General features: G+C 43.7%; 1 protein-coding gene across 1 annotated transcript; it reads left to right on the forward strand.

Moving 5' to 3' along the window:
• The first annotated feature begins 18802 nt into the window (after positions 1-18802).
• Positions 18803-21076, forward strand: LOC131378695 (uncharacterized). Its single transcript, XM_058423336.1, has 2 exons — positions 18803-19099; positions 20288-21076. Exons 1-2 carry the CDS (start codon positions 18983-18985, stop codon positions 20849-20851), a joined length of 681 nt encoding a protein of 226 aa, XP_058279319.1. The 5' UTR covers positions 18803-18982; the 3' UTR covers positions 20852-21076.
• Positions 21077-22158: the final 1082 nt, after the last annotated feature.

The raw sequence follows: 22158 nt of genomic DNA on the forward strand, positions 1-22158 counted from the left end.
GCCAAATTAGTAATGTTATAGAGGACATGGGGTCTCTACAACCAGGGATGCCTTCCCCAACCATGCTACCAGAAAATTGGAAATTGGCGATTATTGATATAAAGGATTGTTTTTTCCAAATTCCCCTTCACCCGGACGATGCCCCACGTTTTGCGTTCTCGGTTCCTACCATCAACCGAGAGGCCCCAAGGAGACGTTACCATTGGCAGGTGCTCCCGCAAGGGATGAAGAACAGCCCTGTCATCTGCCAATGGTACGTAGCTTCCTTGCTGTCCCCCGTCCGCGCAGCCGCGGACAAGGCCATCATCCATCATTACATGGATGATGTCCTTGTGTGTGCCCCGAACGCTGATGTTCTGTCCCACGCGCTTGACCTCACAATCAATGCATTGATTGCTGCAGGGTTCGAGCTGCAAGAAGAGAAAGTTCAACGGATGCCACCTTGGAGATACCTCGGGCTGGAGATCAGTAAGCGGACCATTGTTCCACAAAAATTGGAAATCAAAACAAAGGTTAGCGCTCTCGCGGATGTCCATCAGCTGTGTGGGGCATTGAATTGGGTAAGGCCCTGGCTAGGTCTCACCACCGAAGACCTAGCCCCCCTTTTTGATTTATTGAAAGGGGGAGAGGAGCTCAGTTCTCCTAGGGTCCTTACCCCAGAGGCGAAGAAAGCCTTAGAGAAGGTCCAGGATTGTATGTCCACCAGGCAGGCACACCGATATGATCCCAGCCTGCCTTTCAAATTTATTATAATGGGAAGACTACCACACCCTCGTGGGGTAATTTTTCAATGGAAGAACATCGTCAAAAAGGACCGAGGCGGGGAGGATCCACTTTTAATCATAGAATGGGTCTTCCTTAGCCACCAAAGGTCCAAGAGGATGACCCGGCCACAGGAGTTGGTTGCTGAGCTGATCCGAAAAGCAAGATCTCGGATCAGGGATTTGGCCGGGTGTGACTTCGTGTGCATCCATATTCCAATTAGTATGAGATCGGGCCAAATTACGAAAGCAATGTTAGAACATTTGCTTCAAGAAAACGAAGCTCTGCAGTTTGCCTTGGATTCCTTTACAGGTCAAATTTCAATCCATCGGCCTGCCCACAAAATTTTCAACCAAGATGCTAAATTTGTATTATCTCTGAAAAGTGTTCAGAGTAAGAAACCCCTCAAAGCCCTGACTGTGTTTACTGATGCATCCGGAAGATCTCACAAGTCAGTTTTGACTTGGAAAGATCCTCAAACTCAGCAGTGGGAGGCAGACATTGTAGAGGTGGAAGGATCCCCTCAAGTTGCTGAGTTGGCCACAGTCGTCCGGGCATTTGAGAGGTTTCCTGAACCTTTTAATCTGGTAACTGACTCCGCTTATGTAGCGGGGGTGGTGTCCAGGGCAGAACAAGCCATCCTGCAGGAGGTATCTAACATTGCCTTGTTCGACTTGCCCTCGAAATTAGTAAAGCTTGTCTCCCACCGAGAGCAACCATTCTATGTGATGCACACGAGGTTGCACAACGATTTGCCGGGGTTCATTGCGGAGGGTAACAGGAGAGCTGATGCTCTCGCTGCCCCAGCCGCAATGGCCCCACTGCCTAACATTTTTGAACAAGCAAAGCTCAGCCACCAACTCTTTCATCAAAACGCACCTGGCCTTGTTTGCCGATTCCACCTTACCCGGGAACAGGCCAGGACGATTGTGGCTGCGTGTCCGTCTTGCACCCAGCACGCTTTGCCAACCTTGAGTGCTGGAGTTAACCCCAGGAGATTAAAAAGCTGTGAGGTGTGGCAGACTGATGTGACACACTTCCCAGAATTTGGCAGATCCAAATTTGTTCATGTTTCAGTGGACACTTTCTCTGGAACAGTCTTCGCCTCTGCCCACACAGGGGAGAAGTCCATGGATGCAATCAAACACCTTATCCAGGCCTTCTCCTTTATGGGGATCCCGAGGGAGCTAAAAACTGATAACGGCCCGGTGTACCGCTCCAAGGAATTCTGCAGCTTCCTGCAGCAATGGGGAGTGGAGCATAAGACCGGCATCCCCCACTCCCCTACAGGCCAAGCCGTGGTGGAGAGGACCCACAGAGACATCAAAAGGGTCCTCCATCAGCAACAACAGGTATTGAAGACAGAACCACCCTCGATCAGGCTGGCCAGGGCATTGTTCACTATCAATTTTTTAAATTGCTCCTTTGAGGGTTTGAACGCCCCAGTCGTGCGACACTTTGGTACAAACCCCCAGTTCGACATCAAAGAGAGACCGCCTGTTATGGTCAGAAACCCCGAGACTGGAAAGGCAGAAGGGCCTCACGATCTGGTCATGTGGGGTCGTGGGTACGCTTGCATATCCACACCCACGGGACCAAAGTGGTTACCGTCCAAATGGGTGAGGCCCTACGTCCCAAAGGTCTCGGGGTCACATGGCAGAAAAACAACGCTTGTTGCTCAGGCAGCGTGGAGGCGGAGAAGGAAGGAGGACGACATCTGGAGAGAGCACCCTTTTCCCTAACCCCTCAGAGTCCCATTTAATATATATATCCTTAGTCTTTTTCAGTTGCACGATGAACCCTGCCGAAGTCCGACCCCCAGCTCCGAGAAACTTCCATCACTTCCTCAGAGTCTGTCTGCTGACACTCAGCCTCAGTCTCCCGGCCGTTGGATGGCTAATCCCACAACCGAAAGCCAACGTGTGGGCCACCCTGGCACGGGCAATGGGCCAGAACCATATCTGTCTTTCGGCCACTTCAGCAGACAGCCCCCTGTCGACCAGCCTTGTGGGGATCCCGTTTAAGCCCGAAGAGTTCCCTCAGGAATTTCTTCAGTTATTAAAATCAGTAAACCAAGTCCGGTCCACGTATTACGATTCAACATTTAATTACAATGTTTTAAAAGGAGTCACTTATCCCATAAAAAACCCCCTTACGTTATGGTCCATCTACTTTAAAAACCTTTCTCAATTAAGTTATGACCCTCCTGAGTTAGAATTACTGGGTTCTGTTAATGCCTCATTTTGTATCAAGTTTACTTACTCCGTCCCTAAGGGACAAGAACAGAACTACCGACAGATCCGCTCCGTCAACATCATGCCGGACGACTGGTGTGAGGAGACAGTGGAAGTCGTCCGGGCCACCACCTTCGGTAGTAAACCCTGGTCCCTCCCGAAGGGAATTTTCCTTATTTGTGGCGACCGGGCATGGGCAGGCATCCCCCCTCGTCACACAGGAGGACCTTGCACATTGGGCAAGTTGAGCCTGTTTTCCCCCAACAAAACTACCCTTGCGAATTGGCAGCGAAAAATTTCATCTGATTCGGCAATTCAAAAGAGAGATCTAAAGGCGATGGACCCAGATTGTGATTCCAAAATTATTCATTGGTCAAAGCCAAAAGGAGTAGCCGTCACAATCTTTTTACCTTGGGTGGCCATCGCCAAGGCTCTAGGTGAATTGGCCCACCTAGAGTGCTGGGTGGCTAAACAGGCCAATTTGACAACTGATGCCCTAGCAAACCTCCTGAGTGAGGAGGAAATGACAAGGCAGGCGACCCTCCGAAACTGGGCAGCCATCGATTATCTCCTTTTGCTGCATGGCCACTGGTGTGAGGAATTCGAGGGGCTGTGCTGCTTCAATTTGTCATCAAAGGCCGAAGACGTCCATGCCGCCATCCGACGAATGAAAGACATGGTCAGTGACATCAAGCGGGAGACAGATGATTGGCTGAATGGACTTTTTGCCAACTGGGGACTTTCAGGCTGGGCTTCGTCAATTATAAAGACTCTGTTGCTATGTTTGTTTGTTCTTTTAATGGTTATGCTTGCGTTTGGTTTGCTGAAGAAAATGTTGTATAATTTAGTTGCCACCACACACTCTCCCACCATCAACCACCTCATCGCACCACCAGACGACCCGGAGGAAGAAGGGCTGGAGTTGGAGGAGGGGCTGATGGAAGGGGCCCTAGAGGATGAAGGACGCAATCCTGATGAACAGCATGGACTAGGGCACCCCACCCAATATGAGTGGTTCGCAGAGAGTTACCCAGCGTCAGAGTACCTCCCTCCTCCTTTCCAGTTCCGCTCCTCTTAAAAAACAAAAAAGGGGGAGATGTGGCAGTGCGCAGTTTGTTTTATTTGTTTTATGTAAAATTTATACAGGTTTCTGTATTGGTATGTTCCGTTGTACCCCCCTGTTCTTTGTAATAGTTCCCTCCCAAGTGAGTTGTTATCTAAGAGTTCGTTTCTTGTCAATCATCCCTCTCCCTCACCTGCCCCTGTCAATCCTCTCCCTCTCCCCTTGGGTGCCCTGTCCATCACTTAGGAGCCCTTCCCTGGCTTCTGGAAAGGTCCAGGGAGGGCGTCGAATGATTGGTGGGTGCCTGGGAAATCCCCCACCTCCTTCTTGTGATTGGATCCCTGTTCCAAGGTTGACACCCCCTGTTACACCCCTTTGCTCCCTCATTGGCTGACCCGTTGTCGCCACCCCTAGTTCCACCCCCGTTTAAAAGTTGTTGCACAGCTCTGCTCGGGGCTCTCTCTGGGCAGCAGCTGACCGAGGCGGAGCTCCTTGCTGGTCTCCCCTCCAATAAACCATCCTGTCCCCCTGTCAGAGAGTGCCGACTCTTTGTCTGCCGCCGTGGTCACATCGACACCAAAGCCTTGTCGCTGGTGTGGGGAGCCAAGGCCCCACAGGAAGGAAGTGGCTTGCCCAGCCTGCCACCCCAACCTCAACACGCGTTAGCCGCAGTGTGTGTGCTGAGCTAGCCTGTGAGCTGCACCAACCGAGCGCGAGGGACACTGCGACAGTCCCAGATGTCAGAAGTTAACAGAAGGCCACATTAATCTCTGGCATTTGTACTAAGATCTGTATGGTACAAATCTAAGCATTAACCACGAATACAGGGATCATGCACTATTGTGCTAAAGTTAAAAGAATTTTATGACCTTTTCCCCCACTGCTGCATAGATTCCTTAAAGAAAATAACTTCTTTTGGCAACACGAGTTGAGAACCATTATCAATTTCTTTAATTTTTCTAAGAACACCTGTGAAAAGTGATGAAAATGGTCCATATGAAACACATATTTCTCAGAACGGCAAATGTGCACCATGCTCTCTAGGAGGGCTTTGGAAACTTAGTTTATTTTAAATGAAGTGGATTAGGGAGGACTCGAGACAATCAGATCCACTAGCAGGTCTGAAGACAGCGTAATTTCAATCCTATGGCTGACAGTGTACACCCAGCAGAGCTGGGCAGGTGACTAGTTCAATCACCTAAATTCAGGAGAAGTTATATTTTTGAGCCTGAAATATTAGATAAATTAATAATTATTTTTTAAAAGGTTCATGGAGAATTTAGAGAAAACATAAATCTCTCCTACAGAGAATACTAATCCAAGAAATAATTAAATTACTCTGACTGTGGATCAAATTACTTCCTCTTCCATTATGCTTCCTTCTCCATAACATTTAAATGGAGAAGAGATAGTAACATTAAATTTCTTGAAAGGCTTTTCTAGAACTGTGAACTGTAGCTATCTTTGTTTCTTCCTTATGCACTTGCATTAAACTAAATAACTTTTCAAGCAGTCAGTAAAGAAATGGAAATATAGATACAAGTAGTAATACATGACTATTACTGTTCCCCAGAAAGAACAGGAAGAATCGTGGACAAAAACAGTTTGCCATGGGATCCCTACACTATAAAACTTTAATATCCTTAGCTATAATTATGATAAGGTTGACTGTTGTCAAGTCATAGTGAACATGCTGCACAAATGATGTAAGTTGTCTTCATCCTACTGAAAATATTTTGCAACAGCGTTTGCTTATGAGCTGTCTCTAGTAAATGGGCAACAAATTGATTTCTTGGCTAGTTACTATGTTATGGACTTCAAGATCCTTCCCACTAGCTCTGATTATGCCTCATCCTATTTCCTAACTTAGGTCAAAATTATTTCTCAGTAAGAAAGCCCCACTGTGAAATACTCCTTTAATTCCTCTCTCAGACACTGTATTTCTGTAACAAAGTTAAGACAAAGTTAAGATTCTGAAGGGAGGACTTACAAGAGCAGAAACTGTAGAGGTTGGATTTGTACACTCAAGTATTTCAGTGTTTTAAATGGAGAGAAATTCATCCTGCATTCAGTGTCCGACAAGAGGGGAAGTGAAAAATAAGAGGGGAAGTGAAAAATAAGAGGGAAGGTGTGCCTGTGAATGCCTTAAATAAAAGTTTATTGGTATGGTCTGTTCAACACAATTGTTTCAAAATCTACACTGCATTACAACCGTGTGTCAGACTCTCCCCTATCTGGGGTCTAATTTGTGATTCCCAAGAATTTTTTTTGCATTTTCTAGCTTTGTTATCTGTAGTGACTCCATAATTTTATTTCTGTGTTTATTAAAACAATGCAAGGAAGTAATTAATTTCAGGTTTATTAGGCATTTTTGCTGTTGCTCTTTTTCTCTCCCAGGGTATATGTAGAAGCAAAGCAAGATGTCTAGATAGGTGGCTAAAGTGTTTTGAAAGGATGGAAATCAGAATGTGATTGAGAGGGATAAGACACTGTTTTATATGAGGCAACAATCGCAACATGCACTTTTTCTGGTATGTTTTTATTCTAGTCACAGTTGGGCATCTGTTCAAAATCCCTTTCTCATGGGTTTACAGCTTGGATTGTAAATCAACTTTTTTTCCCAAATGTTGGTAAAAAGTTTCCCAACATCACAGCAAGTAAACTTAAAAGGGGCCTATTGATTATATCCTCTCAATAGAAGTGGGCAGGTGAATATGGTGTACTGTAATCCAAACAGTTGTATTAATACAATTTTTCCAAGTCTTAGTTCTTTTGCTGAAGCCATATTACAGTAAAGCTCTGAGGCATGTGCTTAGCTTAAGCATATGGCCAGTGATTATTTTTCTGGACTCACTTAAGTGCTATCCAACCTATATTTTATTTCTGAGGGGTGGAAGATGCTAGAAAATTGTACTGATTAGACAGAGCTGTTGTAAAAATGTGCAGCTCCCACAGTGCTCATCCTGGCAGCCCAAGAGGACTGGTAGTTTTGTGCTGACCCTCAGTCTTTTCCACACAGGGGAAAACATTGCTTTTCCCTGGTTGCAGTGCTGGGGATTTCATGGCAAGAAGAGCCCTGCAGGCTATGTGTGTATTAGCAGACCTGAGATAGCGTCCAGATTCCCAAGACTACTCTCACAGCCTGCATACACATTGCTGTATGTATTTGTATACTCACTGTTTTTCCCAGGTGAGAGCTAAGGCTTATCCCAAGCAGAAGTCAGTCTGGACTACACATGTTAGAAGATGTGGGATCTGAAAAGGCAAATTTACATGCAGCAGATTTCTTCTCCATTGGCATTTTAGTTTTTTTCTCAAAATTTGCTGACTCTGTACACTTTTTCTATAGAGATACTAAATCTACATGTGTGGCATTTAAAGGAAATCTCCCAAATCTTACAAACTATGTACCTAGTTTCTGTAATTCCCAATGGAAAAAGCTGTTCTTGAAGACAGGTGATTTTTTCCACCTTTACATCTATTACATGTAAAGGAATAATGTAGTCATTAGTAGAAATGAATGAGAAAAAAAAAAAAAATAGCAAAAATGCCGCCAACATCAGCCTAGACTGGATCATCAGATTTTTTTACATCTGCCTTTTCTGTCCAATGAGATCCACATTTTGCCATCCTGTTACTGATCTGTGTACCTCCCAGCACTTTCAGACAGTGGGTCAGGTCAGCACATCAGCCTACTGTGGGGTGAGAGCCCATCACCCGGGCACTCCCAGGGTGTCTGCAGCAGCCAGGCAGAACCCCGGAGCTCACCCCTGAACCCTGGTCTCCCAAAGAAGCACAGGGTTTGCTGCCAGCAGGCTGCAAGGCCAGCAGTAGTCAGATTTTTCATTTAAATTTTGGCACCATCTAAAGTAATTTCTGTTACTTCCAAGGACTGTTGCCATTGTATTAAAAAGAGTAAATTTGCTGCTGAGTTACTTTCTGCCCAGAAAATCCAGCTGAAACCTGCTACTGCCAAATCTGAGGATTCGATAATGGGCCAGGGACTTTAAATAGCTTCTGCTACTGGGGATTTTCTGCTGTCTATGCTGTCTAAAAAAAAAAAAATCCTTAAAAAAAAAAATCCTTAAAAAAAAAAAAAAAAAGGTTTGATAAAACCTTGGTTTGAGGGATTGGACATGGACTGTTAGAAACTGAAAATTGCCACTTCTGTTGTGGTTACTACCTATCCAGGTTTTTTGACTGAATCATCAGGGTTTTTTTAAGTCTAGGTTTGGTTGCCCAGGGTCCTGGATAAAGAGCACAAAACAAAACAAAGCCCCTAATGCTGATTTCTTAAATGAAGCAGAGGAAAAGCCCTGTGCGTGCAGGTTGGCTGCCTTTTGTATACACCACTACAACTGAGGGTGCTCATCATCACTGTCCTTACTCTGCTCCTGCACCTAAGTATCACTTTGAATTGCAATATGAAGTCTTTTAACTACAGGATCCAGTTCTGGCATGCTACATTTCCTGAAGGACAAGTCAAGTTGCCAAAAGAAAATCTGCCACTATCCCTCCCTCTCTTACCTTTCTTCCACATTTGTCCCATACATTTATGTAAAGAGATAGTGCAGGAGGTACCCAAGGCGAAAGGTAGAATTTCTTTTTCCAGGTTTTTTTTCCTTTATTCTTTTTTAGTCTCATCTGCCATGTAGATGGGCACAGTGACTGCAACAGTGCCCTGGAATTTGCAAGCCAGCCAGGAAACCACTCGCTGTGATCAGCCTCAAACACGGAGGATGCACTGGCAGATACTCAATGTGAATCCTCCTGCCCACTACAGTCTGTGAATTTATGATGCACTCTGCTGTGTAGCTATAACCTTAGCAACAGCAACCACTGTACAATGAGCAGGAGATAGTTGCTGCTGACTGAAGGAGCCCTCCCTTACTGGCAATTTGTGCAGAAAATGACAGGAATGGTAATGATTTAATCTGAAACCGTAGCAAAGACTCCAGTACTTTCTCATCAAACTCAGTAATTCTAGCAATGCAATGAACTGGTAAATAAAGTGCTACCCAGATTTATAATCAGATGTCTCCTCTTCTCTTCTCTTCTCTTCTCTTCTCTTCTCTTCTCTTCTCTTCTCTTCTCTTCTCTTCTCTTCTCTTCTCTTCTCTTCTCTTCTCTTCTCTTCTCTTCTTCTCTTCTCTTCTCTTCTCTGCTCTTCTCTTCTCTTCTCTTCGCGTCTCTTCTCTTCTCTTCCTTTCATCCTGTTTATTTTTTCTCCCAGAAGAACTTTCTTTGATTACACCTTTCTGGATCTATGCAATCTCTTTCACATGACAATTTATTTCCCCATATTCTTGGGGCAACAGTTAGGAATATGTTGGAGTTTGTTTCTGGAAAGGAGTAAGATAATGAACAGATTGAAATAGGTTTTGTGAGCTTTCTTCCTTCATTATATGGAACATCTTTTTTAATTAAACCATCACTAACATTTGTGTTAGAAAACATCTGGTTTGCAAAGAGTTTCAAGGCAAGTGTTGTGCATATTCATGCAAATACATAATTGCATATGCAGTCGTGCTGGGGATTTCCTCAAAGACACACAGAGAACCTTGCCATAGTTTGCTGTCACTTTTGCTATAGTGTATGACATTCAAAAAACATTCAAACTGTAAGGGTCTCAGTAGATTTTTATTTTAAATACTTTTTGTGCTGAAACAGTAAATTCTAAAACAGTAAAATCTAAAAGTATATATTTATATACTTGACGGGGAGTTTAACAGATGATAAATAGACTTTATGAGCTACTATGTAGGAAGATACGGTTGTCAGTGTAGAAGCAAGGGAAGTTTTCATGGCCCCACTGACTCTGCAACTTAAACTATATCATGTAAATGACAGAAAACACATTGAGGATATTTGTAGTAATTAATTTTAGATATGACTGGCTGCTGATCTGATCAATTTCACTTTAATAAACAGCTACCATAAAAATAAATATGTTAAATAATTTTAAAAAGAATAATCTCTTTTTCTTTTTTTAATAAGTTTTTTTACTATCTGTAATGGCCAAAAAATCCTTTTATCTGCTGTTTCTAGATGTTATTGGTTTGTTTCTTAAACTGTATTCACCAACAGTGTTCTATGTCCCAATTGCATTACTTAAAAACAATGCAAACTTTGCATTTTAATTACTATGTGCATCCTATTGACCTCCTATCTGCTTTATGCCAGCTTCATTAATAACTGATGCCCAAGTTGCTCATCAAATCTATCAATGAGCTGTTTTAGTTTCTGAAATGAAATCAGGATGTTTTTTCTATGTTTATGTTGCAAAAGCTACTTCAAATGCATGAGAGAAAGAGAATTGGAAGAATGTGTCTTCATGAAGAAGAAATTTCCTTGCTGAGGTGTGACTATGTGTAAATTGGGCCATAGTCTGTGTCTGTTGTATAAATTTTGACCTACCCACATTGACTTTTACGTTTTGTATGATGTGTCACCAGAAGTAAAACTTCAAGCTGGAGACTAAGCCTTATGCTTGGCTAGTGCCAGAGCCCAGAATCTTTATTGCTGCATTTGTAGCTCCAAATTGGTCTCAGATTCTCCTCTGAAAAGCTGTCATGAAGTTGAAGAACTCCTTTCTGAGATGCCATGTGCTGGATTTCAGATGTGTATATATTAGATTGCTCCTGGAGTCACCTGAACCCAGTGCTGCTCCAGAAGCTGGACACCCTTTGTGGCCATCCTGTGCTCAGTCTCAGCCCAGGCTGCTGGCACAGCTCACTTGTGCCCCTTGGCACAAAATCCAAGTGCTCCTTTGCTTTGTCTGTTTGCTGTTACCTTTGAAAGGTAACAGCATGATGATCCTGAGACCAGAGGAAAAACCTGGAGCAAAGTAGGTTTACCTTTGGTGAACAAAGGTCAGGGAACATTGAAATAAACCGGACATACATAAATCCATGTGACCTAATGGGATGCACCCATGGCTGGTGGGGGAGATGGCTGGCACCTTGTGAGTCCACTCTTGAAGTTCTGTGAAAGTTCATGGAGACTCGAGGAAGATCCTGAGGGCAGGAGACCGCAAATGTCACTCCCATCTTAAAAAGCAAGATGAGGATCCAGTAAACTATAGGTTGGTCAGATTCACTTTGTTTCCCTGGAAGGTGATGTAGTAAGTAATCTTAACAAATATTTTCAAACATATGAAGGATAAGAAGGGGAATGTGAATACTGAATATGTTTTTATAAGGGGGAAATCATACCTGAACCATCCAAAAGTCTTTTGTAATCAGACAACTGCCTCAGTGGATAAGAGGAGAGGAGCAGATACTTTTTATCTTGACCTTAGCAAGGCTTTCAGCACTGTCTCCCTTAATATCACCATAGACATATTGATGGATCAGGAGACAGATAAATGGACAGGGAGAAGAGTTGAAAACTGATGGAAGTGCCAGGCTGCAAGGGCTCAGCAGCAGTGTGGAGTCCAGCTCCAGGCCAGTCACTAGCATTGTCCTTAGTACTGGAACAAATACTGCCCATTACCTTCATCAAGTACCTGGATGCTGGCACATCACACATCTCCCTCCCACAAGATGACACAAAACTGGGAGGAGTGGTTGATTGGCAGGCAACTGTGCTGCCATTCAGAGGCATCTGAACACTCTGGAGGAATGGACAAAGATTAGCCTCATTGTGGTGGTGCAGAACTGTTTTATTAGATTTTTGTAAGAAGTTTATGTTATGGTTCGTTTCACTGTATCCCCAATTCTGTATCCCTTTTGTGTTGTCTGTATAATAAGGTGTTTTGTGTCAATCATCCCATACCTCACATGACATGTAACATCCCCTCTGCCCCAACCCCCCTCTCTGGGGCAGCTTGTCAATCACTCCCGGGGTCCCTCCCGGATTGTGAAATCTCCGTGAGAGAGCTTCAGGTGATAGGTAGCCTGGGGGAAATTCCTTTAGCTCTGGATTTTAGTGGTCTGAAGCTTGGGGGTGGGCACACCTTGTTACCCCCTGAAATCCCTGATTTGTGGTCTTTTTGTATCCTCCCTGGGACCCTCCCCCGCTTATAGGGGGTGGGAGGGAGGAGGAAGCTCTCTCAGCCGCGGGGTTCTCAGCCTGGAAGCTCCGAGCCGCTCGCCTCGGAGCTTGGAGATCTCTGCTAATAAACATCCTTTAACCTGCTAAGCTGAGAGCCAGCCTTTTCTCTTCTGCTGCTGTTGACTGTCACCTTTGGGTCCAGCTGCCAAGCCGAGAAGCCGAAACGAACTGGAAACTTTGTGTCTGTGTTGACCCGAGCTAGCTGGGGGTCAGCTCCCACCCGGAGCGGGGACACAACCGGACACACCTCATGAAGTCCAAGGAAGAGAAACACAAAGTCCTTTTGATGGGAAGAAATAAGCCCAATTCAGGCACCAATCCATGCTGGAGGCTTACCATCTGGAAATCAGTTTGGCAGAGAAGGACCTGAATGTCCTGATGGACAAGTTGACAGCACTGAACCCTTGCAGCCAAGAAGACTGATCCCTCCCCGCTGTTCTGACCTGGGGAGAAACAACTGGATTCTGGATTCTGGATGTTGTGTTGGGCTCCCCGATGCAAGAAAGCACATGGATATACTGGAGTGATTTCAGCAAAGGGCCACAAGAATGATTAAGGGATTGGACTGTACCAAGAAAGGCTAAGAGTTTGGGCTGTTCAAAGAAGGCTCAAATACAGATATGTCAACATTCAAACACAGCTGATGAGGAGAGTAAAGGAGTCAGAGCCTCACTCTAGTCAGGGGCATCCAGTGACAGGACCGGAAATAATGAGTGTGGCGGTGCGTGGTTTGTTTTATTAGTTTTATGTAAATTTTATATTGGATTATGTATTTGGTTTGTTCCTTGTACCCCCCATTTTCTGTATTGGTTCTTACTTGTTTACTCCGAAGTGAGTTCAGTCCGTTAAATGTCAATCATCCCTTCCCCCTTGTTCCCAGTTGTCAATCCCCTCTCTCTCCCCTTAGGCACCCTGTCTATCACTCCAAGATAGCTTCTAGAAAGCTCCAGGGAAGGCGTCGAGTGACAGGCTGGGGCCCTGGAAATCCCCTCCTACTGTTTTCGCGTTGGTTCCCAGTCCTAAGGTTTACACCCCTGGTTACACCCCCGTTCCTTGTAATTGGCTGACCGGTTGTCGCCACCCCTGTTTCCACCCCACCTTAAAAGCTTGAGCACAGCTGCTCTCTGCGCTCTTCTGGGCAGCAGGTCAGAGAGTGCTGAGCTCTGTGCTCCCTCTCCTTCAATAAATCCAAGTTAAACCCTGCTCAGGAGAGTCGACTCTTTGTTCGGTCGCCGCGGTCGTGCATTCCATCTGTCTGCCTGTCGCTGGTGTAGGGAATCAAGGCCCCACAGGGAGGAGGTGGCTTGTCCAGCCTGCCACCCCGACCTAGCCACGTTGCTGCAGTGCGAGGGGCTGAGCTAGCCTGTGGCTGCGCTGGTCAGCGCAAGGACAGCACTGCAACAAATGGGTGCAAACTGAAGCACAGAAAATTCCATCCAAACAAAACCATTTTTACATTGTGAGGGTGATGGAGCACGGCAATGGTTTGCCCAGAGAGATGGTGAAGTCTTCATGCTTAGAGATAATAAAAAATCCAACTGGACATGGCCCTGAGCAACCTGTTCTGATCTATATACCCTGTTTGAGCAGGGGCTGGACTGGACAAACTCCAGAGGGGCTCACCAGCCTCAGCCATGCTGCAATTCTGTGAAGCTGCAACGCACGTACTGTCTTGCAGGTGCACTGACAAGAAGAGAGCACCCAGATTTCCCCTTTAAAATAATACAGAATCACTCCAAACTCAGTGATGTCAATGAAGCCCAAGGGCTTCAGCAAGTCAGCTTGCCTGAGAAGTTAAAATTTTGACAAGAATGTGAAGGGTAGGAACACTGTATAGAATAAATTTAAATTCTAACAACTTACAGAAATTATTTACATATTTCATGAACTTCTAAACACTCAGTATATAGTCATGCTAGAGTCTTAATTTTAATTCTGTTAATAACTAGTTAATATTTTGTCTTTAATTTCTGATTTAATGTAGAGACATAATTTGTCATGGGTCTGGCCAACTAATGAAAAAAGAGACCCAACCTTGTTTATGAACCACTGAACTACTAAAGCAAGAGGTATTAACATTATTAAGAAGGTAGGAGAAAAAGCTGATGGTACCTGGAGTGAAGAAATAATCCCCCACATATTTACAAGGTTATATGCTTTAGAAAAAAACCCACAGATACGCAGAATTTGAGGTTATTAAATATATATGCATAAAAACTATTGTAGAAATAGTTCTTAATATTCTTTTAAATGACAGTCATTAGCAATAAATAAAGTAAAATGCATCTGGAACAATTCAAAATATCAATAGTGCATGATAAATAATTTTTAGAGATTTAAAATGCAATTAATCCTTTTAGTTTGTAACCTCAATGATCCCAGTTTCTGCTTTGGTGATGTGTTAATGCTTAGCTGCACTGTAAATGCTCAAGCTTTTCAATTCAGCTCTGAATTCAGTCTTGACAGAACAATTGATCAGTACAGTAGATATCCACTATTATGGATACTATTACTGGACGTGTCTTTTTAATACTTTATAAGCTGTTATAGGAACTGAAACCTTTATTAGCCTTTTTGCAACATTTTATTGAGTTATTTTCCAATCTTAACAATTCTCTGGTAACTTAGTTGCCTTTAAATTAAAATTAGGAATGGCTGCTGGGAAGAAGAGTTTGATCCTCTTATGCAATTCTGCTACAATTAAGACACAAAGTGCTAGAAAGTTGACTTCCCTTCAGCTTAAGTCCATGTAACTCACAGAGCCCATCAGAATACATAAAAACACCAGTGATACAATTTTATTGTGATTGTTGTGGTGATGTCATATTGGAGTACCTCGCTCTCGGGGTCAAATCTTGGCTAGCTCCAGACCTCAGTGCGTTACTCTGATAATGGACAGAAGGTAAAAGACAGAGGCGTTCTTTTTCTCCCTCGGGACCACAGTCCCACAGCATTATTGTAGAACCCAAACTCCAGGAGGAACAGAAAGAGGAAGAAACTCTAATGGTGGGGATTTTTAAACACAGGGGGGAAAGGGGCGGGGAAATGAACAACAACCAATGGAAAACAACCTAGGGGAGGGGCATAGGAAGGGAGCGACTGGAGGATACCAACACCAGAACCCAGAGGGGGTACAGAACATACCATGTGCAAAATATAATAAAACTGGTTTTTGTGTGCAAATATGATAAACCACCCAGTGCAAAATAATAACAAAAATGAACTAACTACTTAGTGCACTACAACAATTTCAGGTGTTTCCATCTTCTCCTTATTAAGCCAAATAATTTAAATGTCTTTCATCCGGAAATTTATAGGTTTTCAAAGGGATAAAACCAATCAGCAGACAAATTTTAGTTTTTTATTGTATTTTTGAGGCATTTAAATTCCCTTGATGATAATAATTCCAGGGAAGATAAAAATGTTTTCCAATGGCAGAAGAAAAGTCACTATTTGCTACAGTCTCTACTTTGTTTTCCAGATCCTATCAGATGTACTGTACTTACAGTAATCATCTGGAAGATATTGTGGCAGTTGTAATTGGTTAGGTGTGATTCCAGTTACAATGTCTGCACAGGATAAAAATTTTTAAAGCTTCAATTTGAGACAGCAAGAGACTGACATGAAAACTGAAGGCGTGAAGATGATGATCGATAGACATGATACCACTTAAAATGACAAGAGCAGAAAAACTCATAAAGCAACAAGAAAGGAATGGATGACCTTGTAAAAAGACACAGATAATAATCTATAATGCCAGCTGCAACTGGGAGTGTGGATCTGCAATGTGTAAGCAGGAGTATCATATATTTTCTGTGTAGGAGAGTAAGAAAGTGATTTGAACTGTAATTTCAAATTTCACACACAGGGAGTGAGTTATTGTAAATAATTTTAGGGCCCAACTCTTGAATGAACTTTAGAAAGAGGTTAAAATAGTTTTGAGAGGTGAAGAATAAAACAGTCCTAAATGTAACTGAGGATATTTTCACTGAGAGCTTTTATCAGCATCCTGCTAGCTTGAAAAATGTAATAGAGATGTGCAAATTACTTGCAGAGAGAAAACAATCTGTCCCGGTCTACATTTTTGATCTTTTTAATCAGTGTAACAGAAGAGTGGCTAGAATACTGTAGTTCAACTGCTGCTGACCTTTGACTGAATATAATGTTGTCAAAAATCCATGAGAAGATAACACTTGCATTTCTCCTTTGAACTTCCTTTGTGCACTTCTGAGCAAGGTAGTTTAGGAACTTCCTCTATTGCTTGAATGTTCATTGCCTTTTCCTACACATTCTAAAAAAATATGTTTGAGTCTCTTTCACTGTGAAAAGTATAGTTCAAATTTCTGGAGCTAAAATAATGTTGTGAATTAGTAACCAAGGTAAGTGGAGGCAGTTAACATTTACTTTAGAAGCCAGCCAACATCTGTGAACACTTCTAAGAATGGCTTGATTTTTTTTTTTTAGTGACAGAACTATCTGAGAGAGACTAGTTGCTTTTAACAATATTATGAATTGAGTGTGAAATTGAGTGTGTTAACATATCACACACTATTCTCTTGAGCTAGGTCAATAGCAGCACCATCAGAAAATACATCCCAAAGAGGAAGAAGTACTTGCAATCTTTTCTTTGCTGCTTGCTGGCCTGCCATGCCAGATTTTTTCCAAGAGTACCTGAATGAGATAAGGAGGCAAAGAGGATTTTGGATAAGTAAAGAACAGCCTGATATAATCCACAGGTTGGGCACGACTGGGGTTAGGAAGATCCAAAGGGAAAACAGTTACATAATGCCTAGTTTAAAATTTTTCAATTATTAAGCTGACTTCTTCAGGTTAGAGGTGTGCATTGGCCACACCTCTTCCTTGATGGACAAAATCCTTTGCTAAGATAAACACAAAAATTTTCAACTAAATCTTGGCTTTTAGCCTCTAAAGGGCATTCCACCATGGAAATAAAACTCAATCCATAAACTGAGGAGCAGAAGATATCAGGGTGTCAGGGAAGTATCAGGGAACACAGCAGAGAAGACAAAGGCATATTTATTTAATGCTGAATCAAACCTAAATTCTAATGGCTTTCACACAGATTGGGTTTGAGATATCAAAATGCTTCTTTTCAACATTTGAATTTCAAATGAATATTTGAGTTGGAGAGGTTCATGACAGACTTGGCTGGCTAACACTGTAAGAGGTACAGACCTGTTATCAAAATCTGCCATAACTCTGGAGTTTTATATGAACAATAAATAGTATATAATAATGACTACTAACTCCAAGGGTTCTCTCCAATGGCAAAATACACATATTTTCTTTTGAACTGTATGAATGTTTTACAGAATGCTTTATTTTGCTCAAGTGACCTTGCAACACATTGCCACTCCAGCCCTTTAATAATTTAGCTCAACTGCTGAACCATAGCAGCAAAGGTTTTCAAAGTACATTGTTTATGTTTGGTTACAAAAATCAAACAGGATCCAGCTGCAGTCTGCCAACACATGGCTTGGCCACCTGAATATCGGCTATGTGTGATTAACAGGCACACGTGGGCACTGGGAGTCATAAAAGAGAGCAGCAAATACAAGGGGAGAACATTTGCTGCATAAACCCCATCAAAATCTGCCTTTGTAAAAGACCAAATGCAAACTGCTGTTATCCTGTTGAAATCTCCCCCCAAGCCAGCAGTTAAAGTACCTACAAAACTGAAGAAGTTTTAGCTCTGCTTTTAACTAGTTGCAAAAAATAAGGATTTTTGCTTCCATCTGTTGGGAAGTTCATACTGATCAGATTGAATCACTTATGCAACATAAAGTCCTTGTGGGACATCCCAGTGCAGCCTTTTTTAAGCAGCAGATTGCAAATCACACAATGTGTAAATTCTCACAATGTACTGGTTGTCCAATTTGGATCTAATCCTAAAGAAATATGCCTAAATTCACAGAAATACTGAGCACCTGTTTATCCACCCTGAGCATCCCTGCCACTGCTTTCAGATCCCACAACCCTTGCCTTGCCTTCCTGTATTGCATCAGTAAATTAGTGACAGAGTTGTCACGGATAGCAAAACATGGTCTGAACCGTGCAAGACTCCTAATGGAAGGACACTCAATTCCATTTTGGCTGTAAACATAAATATCACAGACAATAATTCATTAAAGAAAAAAAAAAAAAAAAAGAGTAACAAAACATGATCCCAAATATCATTTATAAATAACTCTCAAACTCTGTCATAATTTAGCATTCATTTCCTTTTTCAGGGGATACCCAGCATGTAATTCCAAACCACGTGATGTTGTAATGCATTAATTGGGTTTGTATTTGTAATGTTCTTTTCTATCTGTCCCTGCCCAGCAGTGCACATCCCCCTAACTGAGATATAACCTAATCTTGTTTCCTCCTACTGAACACTGAATGGGCGAGGCCTCTGGAGTCTTGCCTATGGGCCCTGCCCCCTGGGGGAAAAAGCCACGGCGAGGGAGGGGCCAGCACTCTCTGGCATCGGCTGTCCATTTGGTAGGGTCTCAAAGCTGAGCAGGACATAAGAATAAAAGCAGAAATATCCAACTGAAGTGAGGGAGTCAAGACTCTTCCTTTACCTTCGGCGGTGTCTAGTCTCATGGGGAAGGCTACAACTGGTGCCCGAACTGGGCCTTGAAACCACAAAAGGTTCCCAAAAAGCTGGAAGAACCACTCAGAGAGCACCTGGCCAAAGAAACGCACGCAGAGACAGACCCATCAGGCTTGGCGTGCGCTGTGGAGTCTCCAGATACAGGACTCTACAGGCCAGGGCTGCAGTTTTCTTCCTTGGACTCAAATATCCCATCGGAGTGCTGCAAAAAAGCCCACGACCGGCAAGCTGCCTAGGGATGGCCACATGTTCGTGGAAAAAAGGACCCTAGGATCAGAGACTGAAAGTTCTTTTTGCACCAAAGAGGGGTCTCTAGGTAAAAGGAGAGGTTGGGAAAGAAAGGAAAGAATCGCTGGAATTTTGGTGAGTATTACTTTCGGTTTTCTAAGGGAAAAGGGTTTTTTCTCTATCGGGGAAGGTTTTGCTTTCAGAGTGAGCCTTCAAAGTGCTTTAGAGATAGCACGCTTATTTCGGCAGCCTTGCCGGGGGTGGAACCCCTTCTGGTTTTTTTCCTCTCCAGCAAGTTTTTTTTTCTTTTCAGCTTCTCAGTCACAATAGGGAGAACACAGAAACTCAAAATCAGAGCAAAAAATGGGTGCAAGATTGTCTGTTCCCCACAAAAGAGTCTCTATGATGAGACCCATTATTCAAAGAAACAGCTGAGAAAATTAACCCTGTGGTTATTTTCTCAGTTTCCACACTTATCATTAGAGCACATAAGCTCCATAGAATTCTGGGAGGCTATAACAAAAAAAAATAGTTGAATCTGGCTCCTCAAACAATAAAGAAGATGCAAATTTTGCCTTTTATAGCTTAAAAATTAAGTTTGCATTGCAAAAGCAAAATAAAAAGGAAAAAAGGTCAGTTCTTTGTGAATTTTCCCCAGCTTGTACCTTTGCAGGCAGTCCGAGTGCTCAAACCTCCCATCTTAGCAGTCCCCGGGTGGGGCGGTTACAAGCTGGAGGGGATTCCTTTGTCCAAAATGGCCAAAGCCACGTGCTCCAGAGCCATGAGGAGCCCTTTGTCTGCCCCTCGTTCACTTTGGTGCTGCCCGCGGCACCGCCCTCTCCTCTGACTCTGTCCCCTACCCTCAAACCTCCGCCCTGCAACTCCTCCCCGTGTGACTCAAGCCTCCCTGCCCCTGGTTCCCATGGTTTCCCCGCCCACAGTCCCGGTTCCCATGTCCCGGGGCGGGGGGGATCGGGGCGCGGGGCGGCGGCGTCCCCTCAGCGCAGCGTTTCGCACGGGTGTGCAGGGGCCGGGCCCGCTGGCCCCCAGCACCGCTGTCAGCCGGGGCGGACTGTCCTCAGTGTGCCCCGACCGCACGGCACCATGGGGCCGGGCTTCACGGGCCGCACAGGGGTGCCCAGGGTCCGCGGCGATGTCGGGGGGGAGCCGGGAACCCGGAAGCAGGGAGTAATCCCGACTTTTCTGCCATTCAATGCAACCCAGCCCGATTAGTCTTTCCAACCTTACAGTAAAACAAAGCAGCTTCCATCAGAACTTTAAGTAATATTTGTGGACTGTTTAACATGAGCTATTGAGTTACAGGTTAAGAATAAGGGAGCACAGGAACAGCTCCTGGAGGAGACGGCTCTGGCCGATGCAGACGAGCAGTGCAAGGCAGCTATCCTCAGCCTGTCTATAGAACCAGCTCCAGCTTTACATGACATGCTCCAGGTGTGTGCCAGGAAGATTCCCTTCATAAAAGCTCATCAAAACCACAATTCCAGAGTCAAGCCACCACAAAAAGCTGCTGCAAACACCGTGCTTCCTGTACCTATACCACGGCCACTGCCCAAGAGAAGAACAAAGTGTCTCCTGTGCGATCAGGCTGGACCTGGGGTATCTCAATGCCCTTTGAAGAAGCCATTTCTGGACTTTCAGGACAATGGGGGCGGGAGGTCTCAAAGGTCTAAAGGGAATTTTTCAAAGAAACTAGAAAATGTAAATGTTAAACTAAATAATCTTGCTTTAACCAATTCTGCCTTTCAGCAAAAGTCACCAGATATGATAGTAAAGGATCCAGTGACCAGAGAAACAAAAAATCCTCATGATCAGGTTACCTGGGGTTGTGGGTACGCCTATGTGTCCACTCCCCCAGGTCTCAAGTAGGTGCCAGCTGAGGGGGTGAAACCTTTCATCCCTAAAACTGCAAAACCCCCTGCAGAGGGCCCACAAGTGGCCAGTGCTGCCTGGAGGAGGAGAAAGCGCTGAACCCTCTCCTTCTAATTATCATTATTCCTTGACAGTGTCTTTCTAAACAGTTTGCACTAAAGGTCATTTTTCTTTTGTAACTTTAAAGGTACTCAAGGTCCAAACTCTGAGCATCTCCCACGAACCGAGCCTTCCTCCTTCTTAATTTAATTAGGAAAGGGGAAATGTTCTAATGCATTAATTGGGTTTATATTTGTAATGTTCTGTTCTATCCGTCCCTGCCCAGCAGCGCACTTCCCCCTCACTGAGATGTAATCTAATCCTGTTTCCTCCCACTTATCCCTGATTGGGTGGTGCCTCTGGGTCTTGCCTCTGGCCCTGCCCTCTGGGGGAAAAAGCCACAGCAGGGGAGGGGCCAGCACTCTATGGCATCGGCTGTCCATCGGGTAGGGTCTCAGAGCTGAGCAGGACATAAGAATAAAAGCAGAAATATCCAACCGAAGTCAGAGAGTCAAGACTCTTCCTTTACCTTCGGCAGCCATCTAGTCTCGTGGGGAAGGCTACAATGTGAGAATTATTGAGAGGGCTTTGTAAAGTCTGAATGGTACCAACTTTTTGGCAGCCCTCTTTTGCGACACTACGAGCAGGCTCACGCACACATCTGGTTTTATCACAGTAAAGCTGATCAGAACAGAGCCTGCAAAGCCAGCAGCACTCCTACTGCAGTCAAAAACAGAGGAGCAGCTGTTTTCGTGTGTTCATACAGCAAATAACTCTTAGTTTCTGTCACAAAATCTGCAGCTTTTCACAGTTTTCCTCCAAAGAGGTCTACTAATCAAAGTTATCTAAAATATTGTCAATACTATGCAAAGGGAAAAAAAAAAAAATCCTTTCTACATAGCCCATTTGAAAGTAGCAGAAAACTTATATCTACTCTGTAGATATAAATTGATATGTCTAAACCTATATTAAAACTTTACAGGTTTTCATTTATGTATTTGCTTAAGGATGTGAGCCCAGTCCTTGCTTTCCCATGGCAACAAAAATGAAATAATGAAATCCAGGCCTAATGGCGCTGTAGATTTTCACTCCAGTGAACCTGAAGCTGCATGATTTGTCACTCATGCATTTATCTATATATGGTAAAGTGAGTAAACACCACATAAAATATATTTTGTGCTTCCTCGGTCTTGGACAGATTAGCACAAATTAAATTTCACACTAATCTGCCCATGGTCAGAAGTGCTACATTAGGAGTGAGGGGG

Source organism: Hirundo rustica, chromosome 1 (assembly GCF_015227805.2).
Source record: "Hirundo rustica isolate bHirRus1 chromosome 1, bHirRus1.pri.v3, whole genome shotgun sequence".
NCBI lineage: Eukaryota > Metazoa > Chordata > Aves > Passeriformes > Hirundinidae > Hirundo > Hirundo rustica.